The sequence below is a fragment of the Taeniopygia guttata genome, chromosome 34 (assembly GCF_048771995.1).
Source record: "Taeniopygia guttata chromosome 34, bTaeGut7.mat, whole genome shotgun sequence".
NCBI lineage: Eukaryota > Metazoa > Chordata > Aves > Passeriformes > Estrildidae > Taeniopygia > Taeniopygia guttata.
In genome coordinates this window covers 2820945-2837194 of record NC_133059.1, presented here as the reverse complement: position 1 = coordinate 2837194, position 16250 = coordinate 2820945, and the positions used below count along the sequence as shown (strand labels likewise).

Sequence of the window (16250 nt, the reverse complement as noted above, 5' to 3'; positions counted from 1 at the left end):
ACCCCAAGTTTTTCTGGGAATTTCCCCCAATCCCAGGGAATTTTGGGATGAGATTCCCACTTTTCCTGCCCCAAATTCCCAGAGAATTCCAGGGATTTTTGAGTCAAAAATTCAGAATTTTAGGGAAAAAAATCAAGATTTTAGTCACAAAAAATCCATTTTTTTTACCAGAACTCCCGTTTTTCACCCCAATTCTTTTCTGGGAATGTTGGGATGCGATTCCCACTTTTCCCAACCCCCAAATATCCCGGAAATTTTCCTGGATTTTCCGCAGACCACGGCCTGGACCTGGCTGAGAAGGATTTCACCGTCAACGCCGTGGCCGGAGCCATGAAAAGTTTCTTCTCGGAGCTGCCGGAGCCGCTGGTGCCCTACGCCATGCAGCTGGAGCTGGTGGAGGCCCACAGTGAGTCCAAAATTCCCAAAATTCCCAAAAATTCCCAACAAAATTCTCAAAATTCCCAAAATTCCAGAGCCAATTCCCGCTTTATTTCCCGTTAATTGGGGCTTAGTTGGCGGCGCCATTCCCAGACCGGCCACAGGAGGGCGACAGTCCAGAATTCCCTAAATTTCCAGAATTCCCCAAATTCTCAGAATCCCAAAAATTTCCAGAATTCCCAAAATTCCCAAAAATTCCCAAAAAATTCCCCAAATTTCCCAAAATTCCAGAGCCAATTCCCGCTTTATTTCCCGTTAATTGCGGCTTAATTGGCGCCGCCATTTTCAGAGCGGCCACTGGAGGGCGACAGTGAGTTCAGAATTCCCAAATTCCCAGAATTCCCAAATCCCCAAATCCCCAAAAATTCCCCCCAAAAAACTCCCAAATTTCCCAAAATTCCAGATTCAATTCCCGCTTTATTCCCCGTTAATTAATTGGGAGTTAATTGGTTGGGTCGTTCCCGGGCCGTTCCCAGCCCTGCAGCTGGAGCTGGTGGAGGCCCACAGTGAGTCCCGAATTCCTGAAATTCCCAAAAATTCCCAAAAAATTCCCCAAAAAATTTCGAAATTCCCAAAATCCCAGAGCCCATTCCCGCTTTATTCCCCGTTAATTAATTGGGGCTTAATTGGAGCCGCCATTCCCAGACCAGCCACAGGAGGGCGACAGTGAGTTCGGAATTTCCAAATTCCCAGAATGCCCAAAAATTAAAAAAAAAATTCCCCAAATTCCCAAAATTCCCAAAGATTCCCCCCAAAATTCCAGAGCCAATTCCCGCTTTATTCCCCATTAATTTGGGCTAAATTGGCCACTGGAGGGCGACAGTCAGTCCAGAATTCCCTAATTTTCAGAATTCCCCAAATTCTCAGAATCCCAAAAATTTCCAGAATTCCCCAAATTCCCCAAATTCCCAAAAATTCCCCCAAAAATTCCCAAAATTCCCAGAATTCCAGAGCCAATTCCCGCTTTATTTCCCGTTAATTAATTGGGGCTTAGTTGGTGGCGCCATTCCCAGACCGGCCACAGGAGGGCGACAGTGAGTCCAGAATTTCCAAATTCCCAAAAATTCCCCAAATTCCCAGAATTCCCAAATTCCGCAAATTCCCAAAAATTCCCCCCAAAAAATTGCCAAAATTCCCAAAATTCCAGAGCCAATTCCCGCTTTATTTCCCGTTAATTAATTGGGAGTTAATTGGTTGGGTCGTTCCCGGGCCGTTCCCAGCCCTGCAGCTGGAGCTGGTGGAGGCCCACAGTGAGTCCCGAATTCCCAAAATTCCCCAAATTCCCAAAATTTTCCCAAAAAAATTCCGAAATTCCCAAAATTCCAGAGCCAATTCCCGCTTTATTTCCCGTTAATTAATTGGGAGTTAATTGGTTGGGTCGTTCCCGGGCCGTTCCCAGCCCTGCAGCTGGAGCTGGTGGAGGCCCACAGTGAGTCCCGAATTCCCAAAATTCCCCAAATTCCCAAAATTTTCCCAAAAAAATTCCGAAATTCCCAAAATTCCAGACTCAATTCCCGCTTTATTTCCCGTTAATTGGGGCTTAGTTGGTCACTGGAGGCCACAGGAGGGCGACAGTGAGTCCAGAATTCCCAATTTCCCAAATTCCCAAAAATTCCCCAAATTCCCAGAATCCCAAAAATTTCCAGAATTCCCCAAAGTCCCGAAATTCCCAAAAATTCCCCAAAAAAATCCCAAAATTCCCAAAATTCCAGAGCCAATTCCCGCTTTATTTCCCGTTAATTGGGGCTTAGTTGGTGGCGCCATTCCCACACCGGCCACAGGAGGGCGACAGTGAGTCCAGAATTCCCTAAATTTTCAGAATTCCCCAAATTCCCAGAATCCCAAAAATTCCCAAAGTCCCCAAATTCCCAAAAATTCCCCAAAAAATTCCCGAAATTTCCCAAAATTCCAGAGCCAATTCCCGCTTTATTTCCCGTTAATTGGGGCTTAATTGGTGCCGCCATTCCCAGACCGGCCACAGGAGGGCGACAGTGAGTCCAGAATTCCCAAATTCCGAGAATTCCCAAATCCCCAAATTCCCAAAAATTCCCCCCCAAAAATTCCCCAAATTCCCAAAATTCCAGAGCCAATTCCCGCTTTATTCCCCGTTAATTAATCGGGAGTTAATTGGTTCGGTCGTTCCCAGGCCGTTCCAGCCCTGCAGCTGGAGCTGGTGGAGGCCCACAGTGAGTCCAAAATTCCCAAAATTCCCAAAATTCCAAAAAAAATCCCAAAAATTCCCAAAATTCCAGAGCCAATTCCCGCTTTATTTCCCGTTAATTGGGGCTTAATTGGTGCCGCCATTCCCAGACCGACCACAGGAGGGCGACAGTGAGTCCGGAACTCCCAATTTCCCAAATTCCCAAAAATTCCCCAAATTCCCAGAATCCCAAAAATTTCCAGAATTTCCCAAATTCCCAGAATTCCCAAAAATTCCCAAAATATTCCCGAAATTCCCAAAATTCCAGAGCCAATTCCCGCTTTATTTCCCGTTTATTTGGGCTTAATTGGTGCCGCCATTCCCAGACCGGCCACAGGAGGGCGACAGTGAGTTCAGAATTCTCAAATTCCTAAAATCCCAAAAATTTCCAGAATTCCCAAAATTCCCAAATTCCCAAAATTCCCCCAAAAATAATCCCAAAATTCCCAAAATTTCAGTGCCAATTCCCGCTTTATTTCCCGTTAATTGGGGCTTAATTGGTGCCGCCATTCCCAGACCGGCCTCAGGAGGGCGACAGTGAGTCAAAAATTCCCGAATTCCCAGAATTCCCAAATTCCGCAAATTCCCAAAAATTCCCCCCAAAAAAAATCCCAAAATTCCAGAGCCAATTCCCGCTTTATTCCCATTTTTCCCCAAAAAATTCCCATTTCTCCCCATTTTCCCCCCAAATCCCCAATATTTTTCCCCAAATCCCCAATATTTTTCCCCAAATCCCCACTTTTCCTTCCAAAATTCCCGTTTTTCCCAAAATCCCCGTTTTTCCCCCCAGAAATCGGGGACCGGGAGCAGAAGCTGCTGGCGCTGCTAAAAACCGAGATTCCCATTTTTTCACAAAATTCCGATTTTTTCCCCCAAAATTCCGATTTTTTCCCCAAATTCCCATTTTTTCCCCCAAAATTCCCATTTTTTCCCAAAATCCCAATTTTTTACCCCAAAATTCCCATTTTTTCTCCCAAAATTCCCATTTTTCCCCCCTAAAATTCCCATTTTTCCCCCCAAAATCCCCATTTCTCCACCCAAAATTCCCATTTTTCCCCAAAATGCCCGTTTTTCCCCCAGAAATCGGGGACCGGGAGCAGAAGCTGCTGGCGCTGCTAAAAACCAAAATTCCCATTTTTCCCCTTAAATATCCCATTTTTCCCCAAAAAAATCCCCATTTTTTCCCCCAAAATTCCCATTTTTTCCCAAAATCCCCATTTTTTACCCCAAAATCCCCATATTTTCCCCCCCAAAATTGCCATTTTTCCCCATTTTTCCCCCCAAAATTCCCATTTTCCCCCATTTTCCCCCCAAAATCCCCATTTTTCCCCCCCAAAATTCCCAATATTTTTCCCAAAATTCCCATTTTTCCCAAAATCGCCGTTTTTTCCCCAGAAATCGGGGACCGGGAGCAGAAGCTGCTGGCGCTGCGGGACGTCCTGCGGCGCTTCCCCCGCGAGAACTACGAGGTCTTCAAATACGTCATCGCCCACCTCAACAGGTGCCAGACGGAATTCCGGGATTTCGGGAATTTCGGGGAAATTCGGGAATTTTGGGGGAAAATTCCAGGAGTTTTGGGGTGAATTATTGGGAGTTTTGGGGGTTTTTTCATGATTTTTTGTGGTTTTTTTGTAATTTTTTTCAATTTTTTGGTGATATTTGGGGATTTTTTCCATGATTTTTGAAGTGGAATTTTGTGGGAAAATTTTGGGGAATTTTTGGGGAAAATTTTGGGATTTTTCGGGAGGTTTTGGGTTGATTATTTGGGTTTTTGGATTATTTTTGGGGGTTTTTTCGTAATTTTTTGCGATTTTTTGGCGATATTTGGGGATTTTTTCCATTATTTTTTAAGTGGAATTTTTTGGGGGATATTTTGGGAATTTCGGGCATTTTGGGGAAAATTTCAGGAGTTTTCGGGAGGTTTTGGGTGAATTATTGGGGTATTTTGATGATTTTTTGCGGGTTTTTTGTAATTTTTTTGCGAATTTTTGGTCATTTTGGGGATTTTTTTCCGTAGTTTTTTGAGTGGAATTTTTTGGGGAATTTTGGGAATTTTTGGGGAAAATTTCGGGAGTTTTCAGGCAGTTTTGGGTGAATTCTTGGGGTTTTTGGATGATTTTTGGTGGGTTTTTTGGAATCTTTTGCAATTTTGGGGGGATTTTTTCCATGATTTTTAAGTGGAATTTTTTGGGGAAATTTTGGGGAATTTTGGGAATTTTTGGGGAAAATTTTGGGAATTTTGGGGAGGTTTTGGGTGAATTATTGGGGTTTTTGGATGATTTTTTGCGGGTTTTTTGGATTTTTTTGCGATTTTTTGGGGATTTTTTCCATGATTTTTAAGTGGAATTTTTTGGGACTTGTTGGGAAAATTTTGGAGAAATTTGGGAATTTTTGGGAAAAATTTCAGGATTTTTTGGGATGTTTTGGGTGAATTATTGGTGTATTTTTATGATTTTTAAAGGGTTGTTTTGTTATTTTTGGGATTTTTTCCATCGTTTTTTTAAGTAGAATTTCTTTGGGATTTGTTGGGAAAATTTTGGGGAATTTTGGGAATTTTTGGGGGAAAATTTCGGGATTTTTGGGCAGGTTTTGGGTGGATTATTGGGGGTTTTTGAGGGTTTTTTGATGGTTTTTTGTGGTTTATTTAAAATTTTTTGCAATTTTTTTGTCATGTTTCGGATTTTTTTCCGTAGTTTTTTGAGTGGAATTTTGTGGGAAAATTTTGGGGATATTTTGGGAATTTTGGGGGGAAAATTTCGGGAGTTTTGGAGAGGTTTGGGGTGGATTATTGGGGGTTTGGGGGTTTTTTGATGATTTTTTGTGGTTTTTTTGTAATTTTTTTTCAATTTTTTTGGTGATATTTGGGAATTTTTTTCCATACTTTTTTGAGTGGAAGTTTTTTGGGATTTGTTGGGAAAATTTTTGGGGAAAATTTCGGGATTTTTCGGGAGGTTCGGGGTGAATTATTGGGGTTTTTGGATGATTTTTTGCGGGTTTTTTGGATTTTTTTGCGATTTTTTGGGGATTTTTTTCATGATTTTTAAGTGGAATTTTTTGGGATTTGTTGGGAAAATTTTGGAGAATTTTGGGAATTTTTGGGAAAATTTTCGGGATTTTTTGGGGAAGTTTTGGGTGAATTATTGGTGTATTTTTATGATTTTTAATGGGTTGTTTTGTTATTTTTGGGATTTTTTCCATCGTTTTTTTAAATAGAATTTCTTTGAGATTTGTTGGGAAAATTTTGGGGAATTTTGGGAATTTTGGGGGAAAATTTCGGGATTTTTGAGGAGGTTTGGGGTGAATTATTGGGGGTTTTGGGTTTTTTTTTGATGATTTTTTGTGGTTTTTTTTAAATTTTTTTGCTATTTTTTGGGATTTTTTCCATCATTTTTTAAGCGGAATTTTTTTTGGGAAATTTGGGAATATTTGGGGAAAATTTCAGGATTTTTGGGGAGAGTTTTGGAGAAATTCTGGGGTTTTTTGAATTTTTTTTGCAACTTTTTGCGATTTTTGGGAATTTTAGGGATTTTTTATATTATTTTTAAGTGGAATTTTTTGGGGATATTTTGGGGGAAAATTTCAGGAATTTTCAGGGAGGTTTTGGGTGAATTATTGGGGTTTTTTGATGATTTTTTGCAGGTTTTTTGTATTTTTTTGCGATTTTTTTTATCATTTTTGGGATTTTTTCCGTAGTTTTTTGAGTGGAATTTTGTGGGAAAATTTTGGGGATATTTTGGGAATTTTTGGGGAAAATTGGGAATTTTTGGGGAGGTTTGGGGTGAATTATTGGGGGGTTTTGAGGGTTTTTTGATGATTTTTTGAGGTTTATTTGTAATTTTTTGCAATTTTTTGGTATTTTTTTTCTCTACGCCGGGGGAATTTTTAGGGAATTTTGGGCCATTTTTTGGGCAATTTTGGTGGGAATTTTTGGTATTTTGGGGTTTTTTTGGGATCTGCTGACCACTGAGTGGTCACTCGGCCATTGTCCACCCCCAAGTGGTCACTGTGCCATTGTCCACCCCATGGTCACCCTGATGGTCATCAGGAACCTCTCCGGAAGGATTTGGGTCATTTTTTGGACAATTTTGGTGGGAATTTTTGCAATTTTGGGATTTTTTGGTGTCTCCTGACCACCAAGTGGTCACTTTGTCCACCACCGAGTGGTCACTCTGCCATTGTCCACCCCATGGTCATCAGGAACCTCTCCAGAAGGGTTTTGGGGTCATTTTTTGGGCGATTTTGGTGGGAATTTTGGGTTTTTTTGGATCTGCTGACCACCGAGTGGTCACTCTGCCATTGTCCACCCCATGGTCACCCTGATGGTCAGCAGGAACATCTCCAGAAAGATTTTCTTGGGTCATTTTTGGTGGGAATTTTTGGTATTTTGGGGTTTTTCTGGGATCTGCTGACCACTGAGTGGTCACTTTGGTGTTGTCCACCCCATGGTCATGAGGAACCTCTCCAGAAGGTTTTTGGGGTCATTTTTTGGGCGATTTTGGTGGGAATTTTTGGTATTTTGGGATCTGCTGACCACCAAGTGGTCACTTTGTCCACCGCCGAGTGGTCACTTTGCTCTCGTCCACTCCATGGTCATCAGGAACCTCTCCAGAAGGATTTGGGGTCATTTTTTGGACAATTTTGGTGGGAATTTTTGGTATTTTGGGATCTGCTGACCACCGAGTGGTCACTCCGCCATTGTCCACCGCCGAGTGGTCACTTCGGTGTTGTCCACCCCATGGTCACCCTGATGGTCAGCAGGAACATCTCCAGAAGGGTTTTCTTGGGTCATTTTTGGTGGGAATTTTTGCAATTTTGGGGTTTTTTGGGATCTGCTGACCACCGAGTGGTCACTTTGGTATTGTCCACCACCGAGTGGTCACTCTGCCATTGTCCACCACCGAGTGGTCACTCTGCTCTCGTCCACTCCATGGTCATCAGGAACATCTCCAGAAGGGTTTTCTTGGGTCATTTTTGGTGGGAATTTTTGCAATTTTGGGATTTTTTGGGATCTGCTGACCACCAAGTGGTCACTCTGCCATTGTCCACCGCCGAGTGGTCACTCTGGTATCATCACCTCCATGGTCATCAGGAACATCTCCAGAAGGATTTGGGGTCATTTTTTGGGCGATTTTGGTGGGAATTTTTGGTATTTTGGGATCTGCTGACCACCGAGTGGTCACTTTGGTATTGTCCACCACCGAGTGGTCACTCTGCCATTGTCCACCACCGAGTGGTCACTCTGCTCTCGTCCACTCCATGGTCATCAGGAACATCTCCAGAAGGGTTTTCTTGGGTCATTTTTGGTGGGAATTTTTGCAATTTTGGGATTTTTTGGGATCTGCTGACCACCAAGTGGTCACTCTGCCATTGTCCACCGCCGAGTGGTCACTCTGGTATCATCACCTCCATGGTCATCAGGAACATCTCCAGAAGGATTTGGGGTCATTTTTTGGGCGATTTTGGTGGGAATTTTTGGTATTTTGGGATCTGCTGACCACCGAGTGGTCACTTTGTCCACCACCGAGTGGTCACTCTGCCATTGTCCACTGCCGAGTGGTCACTCTGCCATTGTCCACCCCTAGGGTCAGCCAACAGCACCGCGTCAACCTGATGACCAGCGAGAACCTGTCCATCTGCTTCTGGCCGACGCTGATGCGGCCGGACTTCAGCACCATGGACGCGCTGACCGCCACCAGGACCTACCAGACAATCATCGAACTCTTCATCCACCAGTGCCCCTTCTTCTTCTCGCTCCGGCCGCCTCCGGACACGCCCGGCTCGCCCGGCCCGGCTCCGGCCACCGCGCCGTCCCCGCCGTCCCCTGCTCGGACGCCGTCGCCGCCGCCGGAGACGCTCGAGCCGTGACGGCGGCGTGGGAGCGACGGCCGGACGGGACTTTGGCCTTTTTCGGAGTGACCAACGGGATGTCCGGCTGGGTTTGGTCATTTCGGAGTGACCAACGGGATGTCCGGCCGGGCTTTGGTCATTCGGAGTGACCGCCGGGATTTCCGGCCGGGTTTGGTCATTCGGAGTGACCGCCGGGATGTCCGGGCGGAAATTGGCCGGAATTCGGAGTGACCGCCGGGATTTCCGGCCGGGCTTTGGCCATTTCAGAGTGACCGCCGGGATGTCCGGGCGGAAATTGGCCGGAATTCGGAGTGATCGCCAGCGCGTCCGGCCGGGTTTGGTCATTCCGGAGTGACCGCCGGGATGTCCGGTCAGGAATTGGCCGGAATTTGGAGTGACCGCCGGGATTTCCGGCCGGAATTCGGAATGACCGACAGAATTTTCGGCCTTTTCCGGAGTTTGGCCTTTTCGGAGTGACCGACGGGATGTCCGGCCGGAAATTGGCCGGAATTCGGAGTGACCGCCGGGGTGTCCGGCCGGGAATTGGAGTGACCACCGGGATTTCGGGCCGGAATTCGGAGTGACCACCAGAATTTTCGGCCTTTTCCAGAGTGTCCCGGTGGAATTTGGCCTTTTCGGAGTGACCGCCGGGATTTGGCCCCTTCCAGAGTGACCGCCGGGATGTCCGGCCGGAAATTGGCCGGAATTCAGAGTGACCGCCGGGATTTGGCCCTTTCCAGAGTGACCGCTGGGATGTCCGGCCGGAATTCAGAGTGACCACCAGGATGTCCGGCAGGGATGTCCGGTCGGAATTTGGCCTTTTCAGAGTGACCACTGGAATTTGGTCATTCCGGAGTGACCGCTGGGATGTCCATCCGGAATTTGGCCCTTCCGGAGTGACCACTGGGATGCGCGGCCGGAATTCAGAGTGACCGCTGGGATGTCCAGCTGGGATTTGGAGTGACCACTGGAACGTCCGGCCAGAATTCAGAGTGACCGCTGGGATGTCCAGCTGGGATTTGGAGTGACCGCCGGGATGCGCGGCCGGAATTTGGAGTGACCGCCGGGATGTGCGGCCGGAATTCGGAGTGACCGCCGGAATTCCGAGTGACCACCGGGATGTCCGGCTGGAATTCGGAGTGACCGCCGGAATTCCGAGTGACCACCGGGATGTGCGGCCGGGATTCGGAGTGACCGCCGGGATGTCCGGTCGGAATTCGGAGTGACCGCCGGAATTCGGAGTGACCGCCGGAACGTGTGGCCGGAATTTGGCCGGGGGAGGGGCTCGGCCGTTGCCGGGGACGTTTGCCCAGACTTTGGCCAGGCCGGGCCGGACGGGGGAGGGGCTGGAAGGGGGTGGGGGTGGCCCAGAGTGGCCTGAGGGTCACTCCTGGTGGTCCAAGGGTCACTCCTGGTGGTCCAAGGGTCATTCCAGGTGGTCCAAATTTCGTCCATCATGGTCCAGGGTGGCCTGAGGGTCATCCCAGGTGGTCCAAGGGTCACTCCTGGTGGTCTGAGGTGGTCCAAGGGTCATTCCTGGTGGTCCAGAGTGGCCTGAGGGTCATCCCAGGTGGTCCAAGGGTCACTCCAGGTGGTCCAAGGGTCATCCCAGGTGGTCCAAGGGTCATTCCAGGTGGTCCAAGGGTCATTCCAGGTGGTCCAGAGTGGCCTGAGGGTCATCCCAGGTGGTCCAAGGGTCACTCCAGGTGGTCCAAGGGTCATCCCAGGTGGTCCAAGGGTCATCCCAGGTGGTCCAAGGGTCACTCCAGGTGGTCCAAGGGTCATCCCAGGTGGTCCAAGGGTCATTCCAGGTGGTCCAAGGGTCATTCCAGGTGGTCCAGAGTGGCCTGAGGGTCATTCCAGGTGGTCCAGGGTGGCCTGAGGGTCATTCCATGTGGTCTGAGGTGGCCTGAGGGTCATTCCAGGTGGTCTGAGGAGGCCAGAGGGTCATTCCAGGTGGTCCAAGGGTCATTCCTGGTGGTCCAAAGTGGCCTGAGGGTCATTCCTGGTTGTCCAAGGGTCATTCCTGGTGGTCCAAATTTCATCCATCATGGTCCAGAGTGGCCTGAGGGTCATCCCAGGTGGTCCAAGGGTCATCCCTGGTGGTCCAAGGGTCATCCCAGGTGGTCCAAAGGTCATTCCAGGTGGTCCAAATGTCATCCATCATGGTCCAGGGTGGCCTGAGGGTCATTCCTGGTGGTTCAAGGGTCACTCCAGGTGGTCCAAGGGTCATTTCAGGTGGTCCAAGGGTCACTCCAGGTGGTCCAAGGTTCATTCCAGGTGGTCCAGGGTGGCCCAAGGAGATCCAAGGTGGCCCAAGGAGATCCAAGGTGGCCCAACATCCATCCAAGGCTCATCCAACATTGCCCAGGGCCCATCCGAGGGGGTCCAAAGTGGCCCAAATTCCATCCCAGGTTGCCCAAATCCCACCCCAGGTTGCCCAAATTCCATCCGAGGTGGCCCAGGGTCATCTGAGGTGGCCCAGGGTCATCTGAGGTGGTCCAAAGTGGCCCAAATCCCACCCGAGGTTGCCCAAATTCCATCTGAGGTTGCCCAAATTCCACCCAAAGTTGCCCAAATTCCATCCCAGGTGGCCCAAATTCCATCCCAGGTGGTCCAAAGTGGCCCAAATTCCATCTGAGGTTGCCCAAATCCCACCCAAAGTTGCCCAAATCCCACCCGAGGTGCCCAAATTCCATCTGAGGTTGCCCAAATTCCATCCCAGGTGGCCCAAATTCCATCCAAAGTGGCCCAAATTCCATCCAAAGTGGCCCAAATTCCATCCAAAGTGGCCCAAATTCCATCCAAAGTGGCCCAAATTCCACCCAAGTTGCCCAAATCCCACCCCAGGTTGCCCAAGGTCCACCCGAGGCCACCGCGGCTCCTCAGACCCCCCAAGACCCCAAATCCCAAAATTCCCAAAAATCCCCAAAATTCCCAAAATTCCCAAAAATCCCCAAAATTCCCCAAAATTCCCCAAAATTCCCAAAATTCCCAAAATTCCCAAAATCCCCAAAAATTCCCCCAAAATCCCCAAATCCGCCCCAAAGCACTTCCGGGGTGGGGGAGGGGCCTTGGACCTCCCCTCCCTCCCGCCCCCCCAAATTTGGGCTTTTCCCACCAAAAAAAAATCGGGAATTTTGGGAATTTTGAGGAAATTTGGGAATTTTGGGGGATTTTTTGGGATTTTCATGGTACCACCGGGACCTCCCGGGTCTCTTCGCACTTTAAGACGTCCCCGAGACCCCACCCCGGGCACAAAAATCCCCCAAAAAATTCAAAATTAAAAAAAAAAGGCTCCAAATCCCAAATTTCCCATTTTTGGGAATTTTGGGGGTTAAAAAAAAAAGGAAAAAAAAAAAAGTGGGAAAATCACAGAAAAATTGGGGGGGAATGCAAAAAAAATCGGGGAAAAATGCAAAAAAATTCAATTTTTTTTCTCCCAAAAAATCTGATTTTTCAGCTGAATTTTGGGGGATTTGTACCAAAAATAAAGTGGAAAAATTGGGAAAAAATGCAGAAAAATTGGGGAAAAAATTCAATTTTTTTTCCTAAAAATTGGGGTTTTTTAATGGAAAAATCTGATTTTTCAGCGGGAGGTTTTGGGGGAAATTTTGGGATTTATAGACAAAAAAAAGGTGGAAAATTTGGGAAAAAATGCAAAAAAAGAAGAAAATTTTCCCCCAAAAGTTAAGTTTTTTCCATGGAAAAATATGATTTTTCAACTGGAGCATTTGGGGGAATTTTGGAGAATTTTTACACCAGAAAAAAGTTGGGAAATGCAAAAAAATTAATTTTTTTCCCAAAAAATTGATTTTTTTCCCTGGAAAAATCCAATTTAACCACTGGAGCTTTTGGGGGATTTATAGAACAAAAAAATGTGGAAAAATTGGGGGAAAAACGCAAAAAATTTAAATTTTTTTTCCCCAAAAATTTGAGATTTTTCCATGGAAAAATCTGATTTTTCAGCTGGAGCATTTGGGGGAATTTTGGGGGATTTATAGACAAAAAAAAGGTGGAAAAATTGGGAAAAAATGCAAAAAAATTCTATTCTTTTTTCCCAAAAATTTGAGATTTTTCCATGGAAAAATCCGTGGAGTTTTTGGGGGATTTCGACACAAAAAAATGGGGGGAAAATGTAAAAAAATTCAAATTTTTTCCCAAAAATTTGAGTTTTTCCCCTGAAAAAATCCGATTTTTCAGCTGCAGGAGCCTTTTAAAGGAATTTTGTTGCCGGGAGGGGAAAATCGAAGGAAAATCCAAAAAAAACTGGGAATTTGGAGCCGTTTTTCCCAAAAAAAAACAGGAAAAAAAGGAAAAATTTCAGGGCCATTTTCCCTCCTTTTCCTGCCACGGTTTTGGGGCCAGAATTTGGAATTTTGGGGTTTTTTTGGGGATTTTTTTGGGGTTTTCCATTCTTTTTTCCTGTGGATTTTAGTTTTTTTTTTAATTTAGATTTTTTTCCCTTTTTATTTGATTTTTTTTTGGGATAACCCCAAGGAAACGGATGGAAAATGGAGGAATTTCGGAGCCGCCGTAAATTATTGTTGAAAGAATAAATAAAAATTAATTCCAAAAAAAATAAAAACCCCCAAAAAAACTTCGGAATTTCCACCCAACCTGTCGGAAAAATCCCGGGAATTTTTTTCCGGAATTTTGGGGCCTCCAAGGGGGAATTTTTGAGATTTTTAGGGATGAAAATCCCCCAAAAAATCTGAATTTTACAGGAATTTCTGCTCGGTTCAAGGACGTTTTGAAGGGGATTTTTTGGGAATTTTTTGGGCTTTTCCCGGGATTTTTTTCCGGGATTTCGTGCATGAGGAAAGCCCCAGGAACTGCCGGGAAAATAAAGTCGGAAGGAAGAGGAAAAAGAGGAAAAAAAAGGATAAAAAAAATGACAAAAAAAAAAAAGATAATTAAAAATAAAACGAGGCGGCTGCGGAGATTTTTTTTCCTTGGAAAACGGGAACTGGGAATGGACTGGGATTTAATTGGGAATAAACTGGGATTTAATTGGGATTTAATTGGGATTTAATTGGGACCGAACTGGGATTTAAATGGAATTAAACTGGGATTTAATTGGGATTAAACTGGAATTTAAATGGAATTAAACTGGGATTTAATTTGGATTAAACTGGGATAAAATTGGGATTTAAATTGACTTAAACTGGGATTGGACTGGGATTTAATTGGGATTTTATTGGGATTGAACTGGGTTTAACTGGGATTTAATTGGGATTGAACTGGAGTTAAACTGGGACTGGACTGGGATTTAATTGGGATTTAATCGAGAACGGGGATTTAATTGGGATTTAATTGGGAACTGGGATTGAACTGGGTTTAACTGGGATTTAATTGGGAATGGACTGGGATTAAACTGGATTTTAATTTGGAACTGGGATTTAATTGGGGTTTAATTGGGAACTGGGATTTAATTAGGATTGAACTGGGTTTAACTGGGATTGGAGTGGGATTTAATTTGGATTAAACTGGGATTTAATTGGGAATTGGGATAGGACTGGGATTAAACTGGGATTTAATTGGGATTGACTGAGATTTAATTGGGATGGGAGTGGGGTTAAACTGGGATTGGACTGGGATAAAACTGGGACTAAACTGGGATTTTATTTGGATTGAACTGGGATTGGACTGGGATTTAATTGGGATTTAATTGGGATTGGGCTGGGTTTAACTGTGATTAAACTGGGATTGGACTGGGATTTAATCGGGATTTTATTTGGATTTTATTGGGATTGAACTGGGATTTTATTCGGATTTAATTGGGATTGAACTGGGATCAAACTGGGACCCCTCCCCCACCCCGACCACGCCCCTTTCCTCCTGGCCACGCCCTCATTACACCCTCATTAATATTCATAACCCCTTATGATGACCATGCCCAAGCCCCGCCCCTTGCCCCCACCCTGCCACCCCATTGGCCGAGCCGCCCGTAGCCCCGCCCCTCCCCCTCCATCCCTGCGCTCTGATTGGTCGGCGCCGTTTGCCCCAAAAACGACCAAAACTCGAATTTTTTCACCTTTTGGCGCCTTTTTTGGGCAGGGGGCGGGGCCAGAGGGGGCGGGGCTGGACCGCGCATTGGCCACGCCCCTTTCTGCGCCCTCAGGAGCGCTCTGATTGGTCGATGGTGGGGCCACGCCCACACAAAGCCACGCCCACGTTGGGCGCCCAACGTGGGGCAGGGCCGGAGACTCTGGGGGAATTTTGGGAATCCTGAGGGAATTTTGGGATTGTTTTGGGATCATTTGGGGAATTTTGGGATAATTTGGGATCCTGGAGGGAATTCTGGGATCATTTTGGGATCCTGGGAGGAATTTTGGGATCCTGGAGGAATTTTGGGATAGTTTTGCAAATCCGAGGAGAAAATCTGGGAATCCCGGGAGATATTTTGGGAAAATTTTGGGAATCCCAGGAAGAATTTTGGGAATCCTGGGGGGAATTTTGGGATCATTCTGGAAATTTTGGGATCTTGGGAGGAATTTGGGGAATCCCTGCAGGAGTTTTGGGAATCCTGGGAGGAATTTTGGGAATTCCTGAGGGAATTTTTGAATCCTGGAGGAATTTTGGGACTCCCTGGAGGAATTTTGGGATTCTGGAGAGAATTTTTTGCTCTTGGGAAGAATTTTGGGATCCTGGAGGGAATTTTGGGAATTTCGTGAATCCCTGCAGGAATTTTGGGAATCCTGGGAGGAATTTTGGGAATTTTGTGGATCCCTGCAGGAATTTTGGGAATTTTGGGAATTTCGGGAATCCTGGAGTGAATTCCGGTCCCTCCCCCTGCCCAAAACGAGGCGGGAGCGGCGAATTTTGGCGCTTTTTTCCCCCGGAAAAAGCGGGAAAAGCTGCGGGAAGCCCCGGGAGATCCCGGGATTTCGGGAATTCCGGGATAATTCCAAAAATTTCTGGGATCCTGGAGGAATTTTGGGATCATTTCGGGAATCCTGGGAGGAATTTTGGGATCCTGGAGGGAATTTAGGGAAAATTTTGGGATCTTGGAGGGAATTTTGGAAATCCCTGCAGGAATTTTGGGATAATTCAGGATCCTGGAGGGAATTCTGGGATCATTTCGGGAATCCCGGGATGAATTTTGGGAATCCTGGGAGGAATTTTGGGAATTTCGTGAATCCCTGCAGGAATTTTGGGAATTTTGGGAATCCTGGAGGGGATTTTGGGAATCCCGGGAGGAATTTCGGGAATCCCTGCAGGAATTTTGGGAATTTTGGGAATCCTGGAGGGGATTTTGGGAATCCTGGGAGGAATTTCGGGAATCCCTGCAGGAATTTTGGGAATTTTGGGAATCCTGGAGGGGATTTTGGGAATCCTGGGAGGAATTTCGGGAATCCCTGCAGGAATTTTGGGAATTTTGGGAATCCTGGAGGGGATTTTGGGAATCCCGGGAGGAATTTCGGGAATTTCGTGAATCCCTGCAGGAATTTTGGGAATTTTGGGAATTTCGTGAATCCTGGAGTGAATTTGGGTCCCTCCCCCTGCCCAAAACGAGGCGAATTTTGGCGCTTTTTTTTCCCCGGAAAAAGCGGGAAAAGCTGCGGGAAGCCCCGTTGGATCCCGGGGATTTCGGGAATTCCGGGATAATTCTGAGAATTTCTGGGATCCTGGCGGAATTTTGGGATCATTTTGGGACTCCCGGGAGGAATTTTGGGATCCTGGAGGGAATTTAGGGAAAATTTTGGGATCTTGGAGGGAATTTTGGGAATCCCTGCAGGAATTTTGGGAATCTTGGCAGGAA

The 16250-nt window shown here is 46.2% G+C and overlaps 1 protein-coding gene across 1 annotated transcript in view; it reads left to right on the top strand.

Moving 5' to 3' along the window:
* ARHGAP35 (Rho GTPase activating protein 35) overlaps positions 1-8774 on the top strand; it is a 37626-nt gene extending 28852 nt beyond the window's left edge. Inside the window, exons 5-7 of the mRNA XM_072920928.1 lie at positions 275-406; positions 4034-4139; positions 8221-8774. Coding sequence (XP_072777029.1) covers positions 275-406; positions 4034-4139; positions 8221-8503 — 521 coding nt within the window. The 3' untranslated portion in view covers positions 8504-8774. The remainder of the gene's footprint in view (positions 1-274; positions 407-4033; positions 4140-8220) is intronic.
* The last annotated feature ends 7476 nt before the right edge of the window (positions 8775-16250 follow it).